Source organism: Artemia sp. Qi Xiang Cuo, chromosome 6 (genome assembly GCF_049724085.1).
Source record: "Artemia sp. Qi Xiang Cuo chromosome 6, ASM4972408v1, whole genome shotgun sequence".
NCBI classification, from domain to species: domain Eukaryota; kingdom Metazoa; phylum Arthropoda; class Branchiopoda; order Anostraca; family Artemiidae; genus Artemia; species Artemia sp. Qi Xiang Cuo.
In genome coordinates this window covers 63486954-63510770 of record NC_142799.1, presented here as the reverse complement: position 1 = coordinate 63510770, position 23817 = coordinate 63486954, and the positions used below count along the sequence as shown (strand labels likewise).

The 23817-nt window shown below is 36.0% G+C and overlaps 1 protein-coding gene across 1 annotated transcript in view; it reads left to right on the top strand.

The window, feature by feature from the left end:
• Positions 1–3170: 3170 nt before the first annotated feature.
• The window catches only part of AQP (aquaporin), a 78027-nt gene continuing 57380 nt past the window's right edge, over positions 3171–23817 (top strand). The window contains exons 1-3 of the mRNA XM_089090295.1: positions 3171–3297; positions 15960–16143; positions 17083–17275. Coding sequence (XP_088946421.1) covers positions 15963–16143; positions 17083–17275 — 374 coding nt within the window. The 5' untranslated portion in view covers positions 3171–3297; positions 15960–15962. The remainder of the gene's footprint in view (positions 3298–15959; positions 16144–17082; positions 17276–23817) is intronic.

Sequence of the window (23817 nt, the reverse complement as noted above, 5' to 3'; positions counted from 1 at the left end):
TAATATTTCCTTGAAAACATTTGGACAAAGTGGAGACAAAAGTATATAAATATTTTACGAAGTCAACTCTAGTTCAGTAAAAGGTCCAAGCGGTCAAAATTAACACATGCAATTTTATAGCAGAGTATTACCTTTTAGCTATAGGCTAAAAGGAACGAGAATTATTGTCTAATTCACTATTTAGAGGTTCATTTAAGCAGATAGCCTTCCTGACTTCATTTTAAATACATTTGAAAACTTTAAGGGCAATATTTCTAATGATTACAGGATAGCTTATAGTTATTTCTAAATGACGCAAGAGTGATCAGAACAGTGAGAGGGGCTGCGCGCGCAGCAACAGCCCCGTGGGTGCAAATTTTTTTACTTTTTGAGCAAAAATACCTCTTCTGGCCTTGACTTGCAATCTTTTGAGACACCGAAAATTGGCAACCGTGGTCAGTAGCTTCCAGAACGCCAAAGCGTAAAGAATACAAAAGTTTCGATACATTAGAAGAAGTGCTATAAATATTTGTTGAATTTTCTACACTGGTTGTTCCCTAAACTTGATTGATAGCGTTTGAAAGGTTCGATTCTTTAATGGCATCTACCATCTTAAATTAGTACTCATGCACAGCGTAAATTTTATACGACATTATATTCATTTCGGTACACGCTATAAGTGGAATTGCTAATCTCCTTGCCCTTCGTTCCCTCTGATGCGATTTTGTTTTAGCGCAAAGCAGCTCACGGATGGACGAAAATTGCAAAAATGCTTACACAAAAACAGTTGATCAAAATCTACTATGACAGCAAGGGTATAGGAATAGGCTAAATCAAGTTTGAGAAGGCAAGAAAAAATATTTTATGGGCTAGCTTGTATAAGCGAAAATTGCAAAAATGCTTAGACAAAAACAGCGCAAAATCTAGTATGACAGCAAGGGTATAGGAATAGGCTAAATCAAGTTAGAGAAGGCAAGAAAAAATATTTTATGGGCTAGCTTGTGTAAGCCTAGCTATGCGTAGTTAATAATGAAATTTTTATCTTCGACGTGTATGTCCCTGGAAATGTTCCCCTTAGGTCTTTAAGAGTATATATTTTTTTTAATGGCCCTCATGTCCTTTGTCAATCCATGCGTTTTTTAATGGTTCAGTCAGGAGCGCAGTTTGGACTTTTAAGTTGTTTTTTTTTTTGGGGGGGGGGGGGGTATAAAGAATGTGCCGACGAAACCGTCCAATGTGCCGACATTTGCTGATACAAGCTAAATTAAACTAAAAATACAAGCTAAATTTCGAGTGCACCCCTGGCAGTGGCGGATCCAGGCCCCCCCCCCTAAAGTATTGTGATTCGCTTAATTAATGCAAGTATGCGGTAATTAAACTTGCTCCTAACGCAAGTTTGTTGGGTCAACCTATTTTGCCCCCCCCTAAAAAAATCCTGGATCCGCCCCTGGTCTCAGTAGAAATATTTCTCTTCAGCCGTTGAACCGTTATGATGCATAATCTTGCAGCAGAAAATGGAAGAAATTTGACGGATCACGCCAGTGGCGGATCCAGAGGGGGCGCGCGCCCCCCTAGCGTAGTCTAAAGTAGTGTAATATACTTAATTTACTCAAATTTGCGTTAATTAAACTTGCTCCTAACGCAGGTTTATCGGATCAACCTATTTCCCCCCCCCCTTAAAACTTTTTTCCGAATCAACCTATTTTGCCCCCCACCCTAAAAAAATCCTGGATCCGCCCTTGGATCATGCAAGAGCTAAAAGAGACTTTTTACTTGGAAACGCAGCAGAGTGAATTAAGGGTTAGCCTGGATGATATGTGGTATAAAGTTTAACCGTATCAAGGACAATCTATGGTAAGAGCGAGGAAAGATCAGCTCCAGCAGTTGAAAAGACTGTGTGTTGCAAATTTGTTTACAGGAAATGATGAAAAGTAAAAAATTGTCATTACATTTTGTGGCTAACTTTTTTTTGCAACAAAATAGAAGGTTGGGGTTTGCAGACTTCAGCATACAACAAAAATATCTGTGAAAAGCTCTATTTTCCAAACCTTCGTGATAGCAAAAATAGAGATATGACATATTAAAAAGAAAAAAAAATGTCTAAACCAATTGAAAACCGAAAAAATATTAGAAGCTTAGTAAAAAGTCCCTGAAATCTCAGTTTTCCTATAATCACTTAATTGGTTCCGGTAATTCACCTGTTTGTGTGCTTTTGAACCCCCCCCCCCCCCCGTGCCTCTCCCTCTAGAAAAACTTCGAACGTGTCTGATAGAGAACGAATTATTTCAGCAGCCTCTGGAATGTAAATCTACTTCACCGGAAGTTACTCTCAATTGCTGTAACCAATATATTCGAGTTTTGAACCACAGATTATTCACAAGCAAAATATTCAAATTTATTAATATAATCTGTCATATTAGGTAAACTTAATCACCGGCATATTAAAATGAGACTTAATTTATGCCCAAGCGGCATAATTCTCACACCTCTTGATTTAAAATCCAAGATTTGTGAATAAATTGTTCTTGCATAAACATAATATTGAAACGGAAAAACTTGTTTAAGAATCTTGTTTTAACATTAATTTGTTTTCAAGACTTGTCAACTAATATCATGGATTTGTATCTTTTGCTAGATTCGTCCAGGGTTACCACCCCTAGTGATATATCACTATTTCTAGTGATTTGTTATATTGCCTAAACAAAAAAAATCACTAAATCAGTAGATTATGGAAGAAAATCACTCAAATCTAGTGATTTCAAAAATTTTTTCACCCTATAGCAACCCTGGATTCCTTATACATACAGGAAAACTAATTTTTAATATTTTCTAATTCAGAAAATTGTGTTTTAATTTTCACTCTGATCGGTCATTCATTAAATTTGCGCTTGAAACTTGAAAACTTTACAGCTCAAGAAATTACGAACGGGATACATTATTGGCACCATAGTCATGCGTCATTTTGATTTTATTCAAAACTGTGATTATAATTGTTTGGGCACTCAATTTGAAATATTAGATCAGGTATAAAAGCATTCTAGCAATAAAGATATTGGATTTGCAATTTCACACTCATAAAAGCTAGATGGCAGAAGTTTTTATTTTCCTAAAAATTGACCGAGGTGGCGATCCCATGAACGAAAACTGTCTATGTCTTGAACTGTCAAAGTTCTGGAACAAATTCGTTGGAGTTGGAATGGCTCGGTAATTGAGGAAATATTTAACCGCATTCCAGTTTGCCAAAAAATAAGGACTCTGAAGTGATCAGTTGTTTGGTCAACTCGTGACGGGAGAAGTGAAAAAAGGAAGCATAATCACGTAATTTTTTGTTTTACTATGCATGCAATTGTGCTCGTCATAAATGACCACATGTAGTTGATAAACTCTATCAACTTAATTGACCCTACACAATTTTTTCTCTATCAACAAGTGGAGGGGGAGATTTATATTTTTTTGCTTTCGAGAAGGGGATAACATTCTTTCTAAGTCTCAGAAAGAAGTATAAGCTATGGTTTTTTCCTCTTTATGTCTTTCAGACGACAGGCTTTTTAGCTAGGAAGATATAAAAAAAACTAGCCTTTTATTTTACCATAAAATATCATTGTTTTACACATAATTACTCCTCTTAAATTGATCTGGGAATAGAATTCTCCCCTCCCCACCCGAAAAATGTATGCATACTTCCCAATAACAAATAAAACAATGGGCGACTTTTATAACTTAAAAACCTTTCTCCAGGGGCTTTAGGGGGTCATTTTTTCTCTAAAGACATAGCTATTGGGCCTTTTAACTATGCTGAACAAAAAAAAAAAAAACTATCTCAAAATTTTTATTGGACAATGTGGGAAAAAGTGGCACGAAAGGGGACCTAGTTGCCCTCAATTTTTTTTGTCACTTAAAAAGGCCGAAGAACTTTTCATTTCCATTAGAATGAGCCCTCTCCTGACGTTCTAGGCCCCCTGGGTCGATATCATCACCCCTGGGAAAAAACAAATAAACACGCATCCTTGGTCTTTCTTCTTGCAAAAATTACAACATTCCACATTTTTGCAGACAAGAGCTTGAATTGAAACCTCTGCAGTAGGGTTCTTTGATACACTCAATCTGATGGCGGGATTTTCATTAAAATTCCATGACTTCAAGGGGGTCTTTCCCCTTTTTTCGAAAATCAGACAAATTTTCTCAGGCTCGTAGCTTTTGATGGGTAAGACTAAACTTAATGAAACATATATTTGGAATCAGTATAATAAGCCAATTCTTTTGATATATCTATTGGTATCAAATATTTTAGAGTTTCGGTTACTGTTGAGTCGGGTCGCTTCTTACTTACAGTTCGTTGCCACGGACTGTTTGATTACCTATCAAAATCCAAACAGAGATCATTGAAATACTGATATTTTTCCTGCGTTATCAAAAGAATTGCAATCATAAAAATTTACAGTTTCATGAAGTGTAATTAGATGAATAGAAAAGGTTTTTCAACTAAAGTAAGGAGCAAATTTAAAACTTAAAACAAATATAAATTACTCTGTAAACAAAGATAAATTACTCTGAAGGGGGGCTGCCCCCTTCTCAACACCTTGCTCATTAAACAAAAGTTTTTTAGTGCTTTGAAAAATATTTCCTTCAATTGCAAATTTTCTTAAAAAATTTTGAAAAAATTCAAACTTCACAGTAAAAAGTAAGCAGCTAAGGAGGAGACAGTCCCCTTAATATAAAGAATAATTTGTTCAAATGGGTTTCAAATCTGTTTCACGCTTTTTGTCGAAAAGCTCTTTTTTATTCTATCTCTTATTGTTTTCCAAATCTTACCAATGTCTAACCAAAATGTAATTTGAAGTACCGGTTCCTTAAATTCATGGTCAACTGCTTTTAACGTAAGTAAACGAATAATTGTGAGTTGATTAGTACCGTCCTATGTTTAAATTTGCAATTTCAATTTTGAATAAAATTTGAATATACTTAAGAGAATGGCGATGAATAGTAATTTTGCTAAAAAGTCCTTGTTAATATTACTACTAAATAATTTCGGTTGGATGAAAAGGAGAATTATTGTGGGTTTGGATTGAAATTCTGCGATACTTTTAATCTTCTACATAACTGAAGGCATCACAACCTCTAATATAGGATTTTTGTCGATAATTCCATTACATACACTTGTTTAGATACATTAAACTACTTCGTATAAAAAGAAAAATAAAACATTACCATTTAAAATTGAGGAAATCTAAGTTCCTAACAGAATTTGCCACCCCAAAGAAATTTCCTTCCGGGGGTGATGATGACCTGCCTTACCGTTTCCACCTCTGTGCTGATAAATATGGGAATGTAACACTTTAGCTATATAGAGAAACATTTTAGTTAATTCCTACTCCCCCTACCTCTTTCTTTCAACATTTATCTGAAACCTCATGAAGAGTAAGCAGTTTGTCTATTAAAATGTACTTTTGCAGGAATCTACCCTACCTCCAACTAAACAATTACTCGCCCCCTCTCATTATAGCTGATTCGCAATTACATATCACCAAACGCAGCCTAATTTCACTACAAAGAAAGCGAATCAACTTCAGTATTGCCCCCGTGTGACATTACTTCTTTTGTAACTGAGAAGCCTAAAATATAGTTATTTATGCTATTAGATTAATTATCTTCTCAGAATTTTAAATTGATTGCAAATTCGCCCTCCTCGACGTAAAGTCGTAGTTTGGTGTCCTAAAATGGCAGAAAACAAGACTTTCCCCTGGCCCAATCTCTATGGTACTTAGAAAGAAGCTTTAGAATTACGTTTAAATGAGTTCCCTCCCAATTATCTTGGACCTTCGGCTTGATACAATCATCCCTGGGAAAAATAAAACAAATAAACATGCATCAACGATGTTTCTTCTGAAAAAAAAAAAATGCAAAACTACATATTTGGAAAACTAAAACTTGAAACCTTTAAGGTAAGGTCTTCTGATATGATGGGTCTAATATAATAATATTCTGCAAAGTTATTTGCTTTTTGGTGGTGTTTCACCTTTTTTCGAAAATCATGCACGGCTTGTTAGATCTCTAGTTTTGTGTGGATTACCAGAAATTGGACTTAATTTTATAGGTTTAGAATGAGCATAAAAAGCCATTACAGCTGGTGTTACATCGATCATGAGAATTTGCTAAGATTCTCTTGTGAAATTTTTTTTTTAAACCTGTTCATTTTATTTAGTTGAATAAGGTAATAAAAAGAAATAGGGTAATTTTTTTAATTTCTGAAAGAGATACATACATTACGTCCTGTTATGAAAGAGATACATTTTACATGGCCGTTATAAAATCGAAACGTGGTATCTATGCAGGCAGTATGATTTTTGAGTATCTCCACTCCTTCTGTAAACTATTCTAAGGCATAGGAAATTGCAGAAAGACAAGTCTATATCTGTTATAATCTAAGGAAGCGATAAAACTTTCTGTAATTTTCGTTTGAGTTTGACTATCTTTATAAACAAAAATCGCGAAGAAGGATCTTTTGATTAAATACATAATAATTAAAACATGATTGATTAAGTAAATCGATCTCTTTGCCAGGAATCCTTGTCGTTTAAAATTTACTTTATTTTATTTCATTTTGCGTGCAATTCAATTGTTCTTGTTATTTGAGTTTTTCCTAAAAGTATTTAAAAATAAACTTATTCCTACCGTAAGAAATATTTTGAAATATATTCCCTATCACCCAACCACCACTGGTATTTTGGCGTCTTAGCCCACCTCCCCCTGGAAAATTTCTTGCCGGGCCCTTGAACACTCTGGAGTTTAATTTTCTTGGATACTATGCAAAAATGCTTACGCTATTGAGTATTGACGGGTCACGTCAATAAACTTGGTTTTTTGCAAGAAATGCAAACGTACACGCTCCTAAAAGGACAATTTGTAGTTGATGAACTCAATAAATTTTATAGAATACGTTAAATTTTGAAGTTATAGGTATTATTTTCCATGAGGAAGACAACAAATACTTATTCTTGGCGATCAAAAGGGATTCTTAGGTTATTGACAAGAAACATCTTTTTATTAACTATTTATTTACGGCATATTTGGGGGGGGGGCTAAAGTTTTGTTTTATTATATTAAAAAATAGAGTTGTGAGAAAGAGTGAAACTTTAGCGTAAAGAGCAAGGCGCTGAGGAGGGGACAGCCCCTTTCATATAAATAATAATTTCTGTTCGTTTTAAGTTTTAATGTCGCTCCTTACTTTCAGCTAAAGAAATAGTTTTTTTATTTAATTTCTGAATGTTTTTGAATTAATGCAGGTTTCGATTTTGGCTCACCGTACATGAATAATTAAACCGAAATTTGTATATTAATTTTACTTTTTTTGGTTAAATGGCTTTCTCGAAACTTGTTTAATTTTATTTACGAACGCTTTTCTTAGTAATAAATATGCGTAACTAACGAATTAGCTTACGTAACGAACTTCTATATTCATATATTTTTATTACGTATATTAAGGGGTTCGCCCCCTAGTTAATGCGTCGCTCTTTACGCTAAAAACCAAATTTTGTCCCAATTCTTTAAGAATAACCCCTTAATCACAAAGGCCGTTAATTAGAATAAATAGCTCTTATGAAATGACTAAAAAAAACTTTAGCGTAAAGACCGAGTTATATGATAAGGAGACGAACACAATTGTATACGTAATAATTTCTGTTCGTTTTAAGTTTTGATGTTGCTCCTTACTTTCAGTTGAAAAACTTGTTTTTTTTTATTTAATTTCTGATCGTTTGTTTAAATGATGCTGGGAAATCCAGTGCCCCCTTCATAGCAATATCCCTTCCCCCATTAAAACTTCCTCCACGGAAAGATCCTCCCACGTAACCCTCAAACCCCCCCCCCCCCCCAATACCAGAAAAAATCTCCTCTCAAAACGTCTGTATACTTCCCAATAACCAATACTGTATGTAAACATTGGGCAAAGTTCATAACTTGCAGCCCTTCCCCCGGGGACTATGGGGGATCAAATATTCCTCAAAGAAATAGTTATTATATTTTCTACCCTGCTGAACAAAATGGATATCTCCAGATTTTGATCGGGTGACTTTGAAAAAAAATGAGCGTGGGAGGGGGCCTAGTTACCCTCCATTTTTGTTGGTCACCTAAAAAGGGCACTAGAACTTTTTATTGCCGTTCAAATGAGCCCTCCTTCGATATTCTAGGACCACTGGGTCGATACGATCCCCCCTGGAAAAAAAACAACATAAAAACAAATAAACACGCATCCATGATCTTTCTTCTGGCAAAAAATACAAATTCTGCATTTTTGCAGATAGGAGCTTGAAACCTCTACAGTAGGGTTCTCGGATACGCTGAATCTGATGGTGTAATTTTCATTGAGGTTCTTTTAGGGGTTGTTTACTCCTTTTTTTGAAAATAAGGCAAATTTTCTCAGGCACGTTACTTTTAATGGGTAAGACTAAACTTGATGAAATTCATATATTTGAAATCGGCATAAAAATCGGATTCTTTTGATGTATCTATTGGTATCAAAATTTCCTCTAAAAAAATCCTTTTTTTAGAGTTTCGGATACTATTGAGGCGGGTCACTCCTTACTTAAATTTCGTTACCACGAACTGTTTGATGTGCGACCATCAGTTTGAGCCGAGTAGCCTCTTGGCTGTAGTTTTTGGTGAATATGGGGAGGAGGGCTTCATAGGTAGCGCAATAGCGCTGCCTAAGTAAAGACCGAAGTTGGTACAATGTATTATTTTATTCTTTTTGTTTGTTTGTTTTAGGCCAGGGCGTTTCGTATCGAAAGAGTTGTCGTAGAAACTTCAAAAAGGGCTCATTCAATTGGAAATTGAAAGGACTAGTGCCCTTTTTATTAGTCGAAAGTGATTGAAGAGTAACCCCCCCCCCTCCCACGCCCAGACCCACATCTAATTAAAATTTTGAGATGCCCATTTCGTTCAATGTAGTTGAAAGGTCCGAAAAGTATGTCTTTGAGGATGACAATCCCCCCACTGCCCTCAAGGCAAAGGTTGTAACTTATGCCGTGGGAGCATGTAAGGTTTTTATGCGTTGTCGTAGAAACTTCAAAATGAGCTTATCCGATTGGAAATTGAGAAAGTGATCGGAGAAATTGAGATAGTCGATAGTGATCGGAGGGCTAATGCCCCCTCCCCCCATGCCAATCATTTTCCTAAAAACCGCCAATCAAAATTTAGAGATAACCATTTTGCTCAACGTGTTTGAAAGATCCGGAAATTATGTCTTTGAGGATGGCAAACTACCCCCAGCCCTCAGGGCAAGGGTTGTAAGTTATGCCCTTGTGGCATATAAGGTTTTATAGAAAGCATGGTCATATAAACTTCGGAGGGTTGCTCATTAGATAGGTAATCAAAAGCTCTACTGCCCTTTTTAAGAGTCAAAATGATTAGAGGGAAGCTACCCCCTCCCCTCACACACACGTCGTATTGTCCCGAAATGTATCTTATAGGAACTTTGACGTAGCCATTTTATTCAAAATAGTCTAAAATCATATAACCAGACGTTTGGGGTTGAAACAAACCCCATTTCCTGAGAGCAAGGGTTGTAAGCTACGCCCCGGGAGAATTTAAGGTTTTTATGGAAGGGATCGTTGTATAAACTTTAGAGAAGGCTCATTTGGTCGAAAATTGGAAGTTCTAGTCCTCTTTTAAGAGTAAAAATGATGGAAGGCAGTTAGCCCCCCCCAACTGCCCTTCTTCACCAAACGAATGCTATTAAAATTGAGATAGCGATTATGTTCAAAATAATCTAAAGAACATGTAACAGTGCCTCTAGGTTTGACACGACCCTTTAGTGCCCTGAGAATAAGGCTGTCAGTCATACACTGGGGGCATGTAAAGTTTGTATGGAATAGGTGGTGGCATAACCTTCAGAAGGGGCTCACTTGATTTGAAATTGAAAGTTATAGTGAGGTTATTAAGAGCCAAAGGGGATTTGGGAGCAACCAGCCCTCCCTCCCACGCTCATCATTTCCCCAAAGACATCCAATCAAAATTTTGAGGTGGCAAATTCGTTCATTGTAGTTGAAGGATCCGGAAATTATGTCTTTTAGGAAGACATCCCAGTCCCTACAGCTCTTACGGCAAGGTTTGTAAGTTATATCTCGGGGGCATATAAGGTTTTTGTAGAAAGGGTGGTCGTCTATACGTTGAAGGGGACTCATTGGATTGGTAATCAGAATGTCGAGTGCCCTTTTTAAGAGTCAAAGTGATCAAAGGATGCTCCCCTCTCCCCCGAACACGTCGTTTTTTTCCCGAAATACGTCGAATAAAAAATTTTGAGGCTGTCATTTTCGTCAAAATAGTCCAAAGATCATATAACAAGGCTTTTGGGGTTGATACATACCACCACAGCCTAGGGGCGAGGTATTTAAGTTATGCCGCGGCGCATTTAAGGTTTTTATGGAAGGGCATTTTAACTTTAAATGAGACTTATTTGGTTGAAAATTGGAAGTTCTAATTCCTTTTTAAGCGTCAAAAGTTATTGAAGGCATCTAGCCCCCTCCCCGACAACCCTTTTTTTCACCAAAGTCATCTGATTGAAATTATGAGATAGCGATTTTGTTCAAAATAGTCCAAAGAACATACAATAATGCCGCTAGGGTTGACACAACCCCCCCAGCGCCCGGGGATAGGGTTGTAAGTTATGCCATGTGGGCATATAAGGTTTTTGCGGAATGGACGGCCGTATAGACTTCAGATGGGGCATATTTGATTTGAAATTGGAAGTTTTAGTGCCCTTTTTAAGAGTCAAAGTGATTTGAGAGCAAAGAGCCCCTTTCCCCCTCCACGCTCATCATTTCCCTTAACATCTCCAATCAAAATTTGGGGGTAATAATTTTGTTCGTCGTAATTGAAGGGTCCGGAAATTATTTCTGTGAGGAAGACACCCCCCCCACAGATCTCAGGGCAAGGCTTGTAAGTTGTGCCCTGGGTGCATATAAGGTTCTTATAGAAAGGGTAGTCGCATGTGCTTTGGAGGGGATTCATTGGATTGATAATCAGAAGTTCTAGCGCCCTTTTTAAGAGTCAAAGTGATCAAAGCGCATATACCCCTTTCCTCCCTCCACACACATAAACACGTCGTGTTTTCCTGAGATGCATCCAATTGATATTTTGACAGTTCTTTTATTCAAAATAGTTCAAAGATCATATAACAAGGCTTTTTAGATTGATACAAAGCACCAGAGCCTGAGATTGAGGGTTACAAGTTATGCCCTTGGGGCATACTAGGTTCTTATGGAAGGTATGGCTGTATAAAATTTGAAGTTGGCTCATTTGGTTGAAATTGGAAATTCTAGCTCCCTTTTACGAGTCAATAGTGATAAGGGTCAACTAGACCCCCCCCCCCCCTCAACCACCCCTATTTTCATCAAACTTATGTGATTGAAACTGTGCAGTGGCAATTTTGTTTAGAATAATCCAAAGAACATATAGCAATGCCTCCAGGGTTGGAACAACTCCTCAGAGCCCTGAGGCAAGGGATTTAAATTATGCTCTGGGGGCATATAACGTTTTTATGGAATGGATGGTCGTATTAAATTCAGATAGGTCTCATTTAATTTTAAATTGGAAGTTATAGTACGATTTTAGAGACCCCCCCCCCGCCCATTATTTCCCCAAAAAATATCCAAACAAAGTTTTAAGACATCAATTTTTTCAGCATTGTTGAAAGGTTAAGTAATTATGCGTTTATGGATGTCAATATTTGCACACTACTACTGCTACTACAACTGCAGCTGCGTCTACTGCGACCACAAATACTGTTACTACTACCGCTACTATCACTAAAACTAATACTTATGTAGCAAGTACTATTAAGGCTGAGGATATTGAAAAAGATATCTGAGGAAAAGTTTAGGGTAAGATTGAACAAATCAAAGCATACTATGTGAATCTGGCACGTACACAGGAATTTGTTTCGGGGGGGGGGCGGGCAAATCTTTCAAATACCTTATTCAGTGACAAATGCCAGAAAATTATAGGAAAAAAATGTGAGATTTTTTTTTTGGGGGGGGGGGGGCGGGCCCAGAGGCCCCCTACTACGTACGTGCCAGATGTGAATACAGATAGCTCATACGGGAGTATCAGCAATATTTTTGGAACGTCTTATCTTATCAAGAGAAAACTTAAGGGGTATCACGAGTGGGACGTTTAGTTGACCAAAGGGCAAAATGTACCTGCTACTACTGCTATTAATATTGCTACTACTGCTGCAACTATTAATAAGTATACACTATTACTACTACTACTGTTCCTACTACTACCGCTACAACTATGATCAAGTACAATTAAGGCTACATGTATGAAGGTGAAAATTTGAAAGAATATTGGAGGGGGGGGATTTGAACTAAATCAAAACACATTATGCGCATGCAGATTATCAAAAGGGCGTATCTCAAGAATGAATTTGGGTATTAAGTTGGTGCTTTCGGAGAATACTTAAAGGGGAAGATCAAGTGACAAAAAGGTAGTATACACATGTCGCTATTAACACTAATACCACTGCTACTTTAACTTATTCTACTACTGCTACTAAATTACTTCAACTAATACTTCAATTGCAACCACTTGCAAGACTTTGAGTATTAAGGATGTCAAAAGCGCACATCAACAATATCTTTGGAACGGCTTAACGTGTCAAGGTGAAATTTCTGGGGCATCATGAAAGCGATGTTGAACTGACCAAAAGGCAATATGCACATGCTACTTCCATTATTAATACTGCTGCTACTACTGCTACTACTACAACTAATACAACACTAACACTGCAACTACTTTTACTACCACCGCAACTATTGTGATACTAGTACTATTAAGGCTAAATCTATGAAGGTAAAACTTGAGAGAATATTGATTGCAAATTTGAGCTAACAAACGACACTACGTACATATAGATTGTCAAAATAGTGTATCTTAAGAATTGATTTGTGTAGTAAGTTGGAACTCTCAGAGAATGCTTAAAGGGGAAGATCAATTTATCAAAAGGCAATATTCGCACACTACTACTGATACTACTGCTACTGCAACATTTACTAGTTCTACTACTACTATTGCTATTGCTGTAACTACTACTTCTATCACAACCACTTGTAAGGTAGCCATAGCATTGGCTAACTGTATTAAGTTGAGTAGTTATACTACTGCTGTGACTACTATTACAACTATACCTAAGGATATAAAGGTGAAATCTTCAGTGAATATTCCTGAAAATTTTTGTTGTACGGATGACAACCTGCCACTCATATGTATGTTGTCAAAAGGGCATATCAGCAATATCTTAGGAAAAGTTCCGTGTGTGAAATTAAGACTTACAACGCTTGTTTGGGTGATGTTGAAGTAACCAAAAGACAATATTTGCATCACAATACTACTGCTTCTACTCCTACAACTACTACTGCTACAGTTATTATTGCTGCTACTACTGCTACTGCTACTATGGCTAAGACTACTACCATTAACTCTACTGCTACTGCTACTACTATAACTACTGGTGCTGCTTCTACTACTAATGAACCTAAGGGTAATAAGGCGAAAATTTTGGAAATGTTGTAACTGTATTGAAATAAATCGAAACACACTATGCCCACATAAGTTGTCAAGAAGATGTATCCGCAATGCTTCGGGACTGGTTGATGGTATTAAGCTAAAAATTTCATTGTTTGTTGAAGGGGATATTGAAAAAAAGGTACTTTGTGCATACTGCTGCTACTGCTACTACAACTATTGCTACTGCTACTACACCTATTGCTACTGCAAAAGCTAAGGGTATTAAAGTGAAGCTTTCAAGGAATATTTAGGCGGATGCTGAAATAAGTTAAAACAAACTATGATCATCTAGATTGTCAATACGGTTATAAAGCAATGTCACCATAACGGCTTACATTATTAAGTCAGACCTTTCAGGGTAAGTTGTGACAGATCTTGAACTACCCAGAAGACAGTATTTGTATATTTTGATGTTACTTTTACGGATACTGTAACTAGTAATTCTAAGGGCATTAAATTGAAACGTCTAAAGGGAGTTTCAATTAAACGAAAAAAGTATCCGCATGCAAGTATTAAAAGGGCATATAAGCAATATCATAGGTAGCGCTGCTCTTTCGTAGCTAGTAATATCATTGATATTTTTAAAGGAGCCAATTTGGTTGGAAATTCAAAGTTCTAGTACCCTTTTTAAGAGTCAAAAGTGATTAGAGGGCAATCAACCCTCCTCTGTAGCTCGTAAGTTTCCAAACACTTCTAATCAAAATTTAAGATAGTCATTTTGTTCAGCATAGGTGAATGGCCTTGTAACTGTATCGCTAAAGCTATTGCGTAGGTGAATCCTCCACAGTTATGTTATTTGCCCATTATGTTTAAAAACTAAATGTTGCCTTATGTTTAAAAACACCGTGTTTATGTTGATTACCAATAAGACGTCCTAGCAGTATCCCAAGATCCACTGAGGGCATTATGTTCAAAACTTCGGGGCTACTTCTATTACTACTTCTGCTCTTAAAATTCAACTAAATCAAAAGAGTGTAAGTGTATCCAAGCTGTCAAAGAGCATAGATACATTTTTTTGTGAATGGCATCAAGTTTTATTTTTCAGGTCAACTAGAGGAGGTATAAAACTAAATTAAACACTACTATTTGTGTCCAGATTTTTTAAAAGGTGTATTTTGTTAAAAATTGTTGAAGCTTTTTTCTCCGGTATACAAATAACAGGCCAAACTATAAACTCTTAAAGAAAAGATTTAAACTACTATTTTCATTTTCCTTGAAAAGGCTATGTCAATTTAAAACGAATAGAAATTAATTAAAAACACTTTTTCCACAAAATCAGTTTTTCAAAGAGAAGTAACGAAATCAATTAAACCAAAAATGAACAAAAACAAAATCAAATAATCTACGAAGCGTAAAACTACCACATATCCGCATCAATAAATAAATGAAACCCAAAACGAACAAAAATTACTATAGATAGCCGAGTCAAACTCAAAACGAGCAGAAATTAACATGAGTAGGGCTCAAAACCCACATGCCTTCCCAAGGCCAGAACATAATTTGTACTTTACTGAAAAAAATAAATTTTAAATGTTATTATTAATTATATTTAAATATTATTAAATTAACATTTTAAGGAATAAATATCAGCATACGTTTATTAAACTGACAATGCACATTCATTTGAAATTTTTTCAAATGAATTCGGCTCTTCGAAAGGGTGGCTAAATTTCAAGATTTCTGTTTGAAAGCGGCCCCTTCAGAATTTCTATGACTTCTAAGTCGATCACTGCTGGCGAAAAAAATAATAATAACATAACAAACAAGTATGCGTTTGTAACACAAAAATACTTACAGTTAAAGGCTTAAAAATTGTATTAGGAGGCTCATTTACATACAACATTTAATGGGGCGATTTTCATCGGGATTATATTACTTTCGGATAGGTTTTCTCCCTTTTTCTGAACTTACTTATAAAAATAACTTTTAAACGTAAAAATAATCACGTAAATTTAAAAGTATTAAAATGTGAATTGGTGAATTTAAATAATTTTTTTTTTAATTTTTGATTACTGTTGGTTCAGCTTGCTTTTTACGCACAGTTTGTTAATACGAACTTTTGAGAAAAAAAATTTTGTTTATTAATGCAGATCATCTAACTTATGATTAGTTATTCACGAAACAAAATTATCCATTTTTATTTATTTATTTCTGATTTAGTTTGTTCTTTTTAGGATGGTGAAAAAGTTTTGTTTATCATAAATTTTACGCTACTATCCAATTTGTTTAACAGTTTGAGGTAGGATGCTCGATGAAGAACTTACACTGAAGTCCCCTGTTCGTAGCAACGAACTGTACGTAAGGATCGAGCCATGTCAATAGTAATCGAAACTCTGAAAAACGGATTTTTTACATGTAAATTCGCTCGTCAAAAGTTATTAAGATAACGAGTTTTATCTAACTTTATATTACAGCGAATGGCCATGGACATTGAAGCATTGGCGATTTCTGTTAGCTACATCGTTCTTACATCTGTTGTTTGCTTCTATGTTCGCAAAGCAGCTGGAAGCTATGTCACTGCAGAACCGTCTCGATTCATGTGTCTAGAATTCTTGGCCACTGCAGAGATGTGTGCCACTGGATTTGAACTGCTCGTCAGTAAGCTATTTGATTTGTGCATATACTCGCTATAAACACATCGCCAGGGGGATGGGTTTGGGGAAATAGCTCCTTCGATTAGTTATAACAAAAACTTTTTAATTTTTTTCTAATTTAAAATAATTTGGAATAAACGTACAGACGAGTCAGACGAGTGTATGCAAAGCCAAAGGATCTTAGCAATAATACAACATTTAAAATTATATTTATTTTTTTATTATTTTTTTTTTAATCTGTGCATTAATGCTTTAAGTGTTGCACTTTCAGATGCTGTTATATACCTATGAATTTTTTAGTATGCATGTCTTAACAAGTAGACCCACTCCTTGCTATTTGAATCCCCTTCCATTACTTGAAGTTACTCATAGCATTGGACAAAACTCACACTAGGGCATTTCAGGGAATTAGCTACAAGTAAAAGAAAACAAAGATAGGTTCGTCGTGTAAAACCTTTTGTGCCAAACATTAAAAAAAAAAAAAATAAGACTAATTTTAATGTGAGCTATATGTTCACATTTTTTCAAAGTAAAATTTAATAATAAAGACAGATCTCAGTTCCTCAACTTCATGTAACTAAAACTCTTTTATGGTGGCAAGACAGGTTATTAGATCCTACCCACCAATGGGCATCTACATATTACAGCTATATTTTACCTGATTGTACTTTAAAAATCCAAATAAATTATTGTGGTTTTTTTTGTTTTTTGTATATCATTTTTGTGCTTTTGTATTTTGATTCATTATTTCATGTTTTGGATTTCCTAGTTTTTTCTAAAGGATATTACATTGGCCAATCAATAGTATTGGCCAATTCCCATATCTAAGTTGGCTAGTTTATATCTCAACATATTGGACCAATTACTGGTAAAAAGTTTCTTGGCCTAGCATGTTTTCTTAAATTAAACTAAAATAAATTTTGCCTGGTATTTTTTGTTGTAGTTGCCGAGGCTCACGGTCTGTGGATCTATGCCATTTGCCTGTTCTTTTTTACAATCTACTTTTCGAAGTGTTGTGGTGAAGCTTGTGCCTGTCCTTATATCTACATCGAAAATTACCTAAGCGGCAGCATTGATTCTACAAGGGCAGTTTTAGCTATTGCGGCCGAGATTGCTGGTGGTTTAGCCGTCTTCCAGTAAGTTTGTGCATCTCTGTTACTAGCAAGATTAATTTTTTTTTTAATCTAATTTTTCTTTTTACTGGGATTAAAAATGATGTTTTGTTAAGTTCAGGCAAACTGTAGAAACGGTATTCCGTCCTGCAAAAAAGTTACATGACCGGGAAAGCACGTCAATGGTGTTTTTTTTTTTTTTTTTTTTTTTTTTTTTTTTTTTTTTTAGTAGCTTAAACGTCTATCTTGCCATTTTTCTTCATATTTTTGTATTCAAGTAATTTGTTGTAAGAACATAGCTTTTATATTAAAAAACGAAGACATGAATGTGAAATGATAAGGAGCCTGAGATAAAGATAAAGAAAAAATAAAAAAGGAAATGTACAACATCAGTTTAACGACCACATAGTGAAGTAAAATTTGTCCGAGGGTAGAAAGTAAATTACATAAACTTTAAACTTTTTTCGTATGCTGACCACGTGCTGGTCCACATGGCACAGGTATCGATCTCCTGATTCTTTTGCCTTCGATCGGGAGTGAAATACGGGGTTGGGGGAAAATCATTTGAAGCTGGGTTGACCCTGGCTGAGCTTACAAAGTAACGCTGCTGAACTCTGCTCAGAGCCACTTAATCGCCTACACAAAGACTAAAACCCCTGTAAATATGGACATAGGATTGCAACTTCAGCGCTTTAGCCACTCGGCTAACTGACACACTGCTACGCGACACATACATTGCTAAAATAAAAACATGGTAACCTAACAGGTTACATCGCCCTTTCGTCACTACATGTCCTTAAAATAAGCGGTCACATTGATACATTATAATAATATCTCGAGAGCTCAGATCCCCCCCCCCCCTAAAAAAAACAAAAAAAAAAAACAATCCCCAAAAGAAAGAAACTGAGTAAAAATTATACTTACTAAAAAGAATTTCCTTAATTTGGGTATAAGGGTATGAGAGTACCAAAATTCATTTTGGAATATAAGATGTATTTTTATCATTACAAATACCATTATAATTTTAAATACAAGGAGCCACATATATAGGGATAAGTAGGCACCGAATAACCCAAAGACTTTTGCCAAACCCCTTTAGAATATACCATTTTTCAGTGAAAAACATTCTATTTTCAGTGATGAATTTTACAGTTCTTACCAATGTGTTTGAACTTATAACTAGCATCAGCCAACACCTTTTTATTAAAAAAAAAAACAAAAAACAAGTTTTTTCAATTGAAAGTAAGGAGCAACATTAAAAATTAAAACGAAAAGAAACTATTACGTATATAAAAGGTGTTTCTCCCTCCTCAATACCTCGCTCTTTATGCTAAAGTTTTTTAGTACTTAAAAAAAAACGTCTTATTGTTCTAATTAAACGGCCCTTGTGTTTCAGGAGTCATTATTAAAGAACTGGGACAAAATTCAAACTTTAGAGTAAAAAGCGAGGTGTTGAGGAGGGGGAAACACCCTTTATATACGTACTAATTTCTTTCCGTTTTAAGTTTTAATGTTGCTCCTTACTTTCAGCTGAAAAACTTGTTTTTTTATTTAAATTCTAAGCATTTTTAAATAATGCTAGGAAATCTGGCCCTACCTCAACGCAGAAACCCCCTGTCCACGGAAATATCCTCTAGACAATTCAATCCCGGTGAAGATTTACCCCGGACAATTACTCTTAACCACTCTGCGCGTAAAATGGAAACGGAAAAGAGAAGCAAGACGTATAAAAAGAATTGTGTAACAAATCTTGCAAATTCTCTCAGTATATAATTTCCCCTGACAAGTTCCCTCCCTGGAAATTTCTCTCCCCATGAAAAATTCCCCCGTGGAAAGAACCCCAGCATAATATTTGTCCCCATCCACCCAAAAATGTACACCTACATCCCAAACGCAAATACTATGCGCAAATAATGGGCAAATTTTATAACTTAAAGACCTTTCCCCTGGAGCTGTGGGGGGAGTCATGTTATACCCTAGGCCATAGTTAATGAGCCTTTCAACTATGATGAACAAAATGGCTATCTCAAAATTGTGATCGGACAATTTTGAGAAAAAAGGGGCGGTGGAGGGGACCTAGTTTCCCTCCAATATTTTGGTTACTTAAAAAGGGTACTAGAACTTTTAATGTCCGTTCGAATGAGTCCTCTTCCGATATTCTAGGACCACTGGGTAGATACGATTACCCCTGGAAAAAAAAACAAAAAAAAAACAAACAAACACGCAAGTAGAAGGGCCTTATTGAGTCGTGTCACCCACCCCTGCTGCCACCTATAACTTTTTTAACACCAAATATGGGCATAGCCTCCCTAGGGAGAACACGTGGTTAATGGGGTCAATGACCTCTTTCTCCATGGTCTCTTTCTCCAGGTGTGTTTTTGGCACGCTCTCAGTGAATGTTATGATCCAGAAATAGTATTTGTTGTTGTTTCCGAGGCAATTGTCAAGGTCAATGTTGTTGTTGTTGTAAGTGCACGCTCTCAGCGAATGTTATGATCCGGAAATAGTATTTGTTGTTGTTGTTGTTTTGGGTAAATGTTATGAGTTTCCCGGAAACAGTTAGATCACGTGTTTCCTTCTCAGCCAATCAGAGGGCTTGTTTACTTAACAATTTGACCTTGAGATTTCGTATATAACGGACATGCAATGTGATTCAATTATCAGAAACTATTGTGACGCAGTGCAAACAACTAAAATGGATAGAACAATTAACATTATTGACGAGCTTGAGGCCTTGGCAGCCGCAATTAGCAATGTAAGTGCATTTTCATTTTCAAACGAATTTTCCTTGGACATCCTCCAGTATATTCAGCTAAAACGTAAATATATTCCTTTACCCCCAAACCCCTCCCCCCCCCCAAACCATACAAACATCATTATAATCAATGGAAAACATAAAATATATTCTTTTTACCCTAACCCCCTGCCCCCCTGTTTTACAATCCCAAATTCTCGCAAAAAGAAATAATTATCCTTTCGTTAAATTCCTTGCTTCTATATTTCCAGCTAAAGCGATCACTGACTTCTGTCAATTTTTAATGAAAATGCCGCTCTGTTTTGACACAAGACTCCAATGTAAGGCCTATAATTAGCTATCATCCTTTCCGGTTTACAAACGCGGTCAACGGAACTATTCTTCCGTCAAATTAAAACACAATGATGCAATAATTAAGCTAAGGCCTACACAACCTGTGTGGAAGTAGAGAAACAAGTTATTTTCGAATTAGGGTCTAACAATATCCCCCATTGTTTTACAATCCCAAATTCTCACAAAAATAAATACCTTTTCGATCACTTCCTTCCCTCTCTATTTCCACCTAAATCCCCCCTCCCCCCACTCTAATACAAACATCACATTGCAATGAAAACGAAAATATATTCTTTTACCATCGAAAGCTAACCACTGCAAAAAGAAATACCTTTTCTCAAATTTATTTTTTCTGTGACACCTGTCGCTATTAAGCCGCTAACTTGACAATACATTTCCGCAAGCATATAATTACTTTGTCACCCTTTTCCGGTGTGTTCACGCTATCGGTCTAGCCAAATGGTTTTTTTTTGGCTGTCAAATTAAAACAGTTTTAAGCAAAAAGAGATTGCTTTATATTAAGATTGTAGTTTCGTAACCTTGTATTTGTCAGAGAACTAGTTAAAGATATTATTTTCAAATTAAATTTAAAAATATATTTAGCAAATTCTGTGAAAGGGGGGAGGGGGCAATAAATTGATTATAAAAGATACGTAGTTATAAATTACTGGACATGGGGAGGGAACTGAAGGCAAAAACAACGACATAAGATAAAAATTAAAACAAACTATTTCTTCGCATTAAAATTAAGGGCCTTGTATTTGTCGGAGAACCAGTGAAAGAGATTATTTTCAAATTAAGTTTAACAATATATTTAGAACATTATGTGAAAGGGGGGAGGGGGCAATACATTGCTTCTAACAGCTTCGTTGTAAGTAAATTATGTAAAGGGGGGGGCAATGCCTTCAATTCTACCGCCATCAGTTTAAAATGAAAACAAACTATTTCTTCGCATTAAAAGTAAGGGCATTGTATTTGTCGGAGAAGCGGTGAAAGAGATTATTTTCAAATTAAGTTTAACAATATATTTAGAAAATTATGTGAAAGGGGGGAGGGGGCAATACATTGATTATAACAGCTTCTTTGTAATTAAATTATGTAAAGGGGGATGGCAATGCCTTCAATTCTATCGAAATCATTTTAAAGTTAACAAAAACTTTGTCTCCTCTTTAATATTATATGCAGGTTTTGTGTCATAAAAGCTGTGAAATAGTTCATTTTCAATTTAATTTTAACACTATTTTGATAACATTATTTGACAGGGGGGCGAGGGCAAGACATTGCTTCTAACAGATTCGTTGTAAGTAAATTATGTTAAAGGGGGAGGCAATGCCTTCAATTCTACCGCCATCAGTGTAAAAGGAAAACAAACTATTTCTTCGCATTAAAAGTAAGGGGGGATTTGGTGTGTAGCCATGTACACCCATTGACAAGAAAACTAATGTGTAAATATATGCGATGCGTCTCTAGACATGTTTTTATTTTTTTCAAGCTCAATAGAGTTTCTTTTATATTCCAGGGCGTGAATCCAGGATTTTTGTTGGGGGAGGGGGTTAGCACTTTTAATAGTGACAAAATAGAAAAGATAATTGTTTCTTACCTTAACTGCTTCTTCGTCATTTAGTGATTTTAGCTATAACATTGAATAAAAGGTAGTAATATATGCCTTTCGCTTGAATAAAACCCATGATTAACTCAATGAGAGGGTAGACTTAGGGTGGTTTAATTTTCCTAAATTTAGGGGGGAGAGAATATGGGTTTTTTTGCTTTAATAAAATGAGATAAATACTTTTCTAATCAAAATTATGGTTAATAATTTTCTTTCTTTAAAAAGGGAGAAATTAGTTTAATACTAATTTTCTTCTCTTCTTTAAGGCAAATAGCGGAGAATGCTTGTCGCCGCCACCCGCTAAGAAAGCAAGAGATGACGAGGCAGCCCTCCAACTGAGACCATCCATTATTAAGTATGCTGGCCCAACCCCAAAACAAGTGTTGTCGGCCCAAGTGCAGCCATCCATGCAAGCCCCTCTTAATCAAGCCTCAATGCTGCCTCGTCAAGTTGCAGCCTCGGCTGCACGAGCCCAGTATATCGCTAGCCCGGCTGCGAAAGATAGTGATGGACATGATATGATCCATTTGAACCCCAGTCATACAGCAGGGCTTTCAGGACAGGATACAATGCCTGGTCCTTCGGGTGCCCAAGCCCAGACGAATTATGCAAATGTAAGCATTTTTCCTACCTATCTATTTCTTCCAATGTTTTTTCTTTTTCACTATTTTTCAATATAAACTTATCTCAGTGAGATATTAACCCCCCACCCCCACTATTACATATCTAAATGTAATTTTTTACAATGAAACCCCTCTTTTCTCTGCTCCCCCCTCCCTCGGAGATATCTAAATATAATGTAATTTTTTTGCAAAGAAACCGCTCTTTTCTAATCTTTGCTATCGCTTCGATATCTCATAAGTGAATATTTTTAGGTAATTTCTATTAATAATCACCGCCTTTGAAACTCAAAATGCTATTTTTTTCTAATCTTTACTATTTTCTCTGTTGCTATCACATATATTTTTAGGTACCTTTGAAACACCGACTGCTCTTTTTCACGTAATTTTGAGAGAGAGATTATCCCATCTGTCACATATTGACGTTCTAATTTACACTGAATATTTCTATCGTACCAAAGATTTTAGTGAGGGAAACCAACTCAAAAGTTCCCGGAATTTTGAAATTAAAACTTGCTCATCTACGCTCCATATTTATACTCTTGTTTCCACTAAATCTGTCTGGACTTAGAAAGAAATATTTCAACTTTTTAATTGAAGGGGTTAAAGGGGACTGGGACAACCTGTGGACGTGCTGCATGAAGCACCACAGGTCCGAAAGGTACCGTAGGTAAGGGACGCGCCGCAGGATGTGCTGTGGGCCAGAGAAGCACCGCAGGATGTGCTTCTATGTCATATCTTAGATTATCTTAAGTTGGAACTTTCAGTTGAATTAACCAAATGTTATTAAACAATAATTCAAATTTTAACAATAAAGGTGATTTGAACACTGAAAGTAAGCTATTTTTTCATTTAGAGGTCGGACGGCCGTTGGTCCCATACTCTCCATCCAGTGAATAAGGAGAGGACCCACCAGTAGTGTTTCAGGATAATTAGAAATGAGGCGATATCAATGAAGTACCTGTCGAGCTTGATGAGTGTTTAGCTGATTTTTTTAAAGTAGATAATAGCACAGTTGAGCTGGTAGACTTGAGCCCGAACACTTTGCAGATTTTAGATGATTTAACAGGGAACCCTCCTCCTACTGATTACCTACTTCAAACAACTGAAGTGGAACAGGGTCCAAATATTGTTGAACAACATGGGGGAGGGGGTACATCTTTCCCCGATTTTCAATTGTCGAATATAATTTTAAATAATATAGTTGTTTTCACTGCAACGTTTGGGGATCCTTTTAATACACTTATGG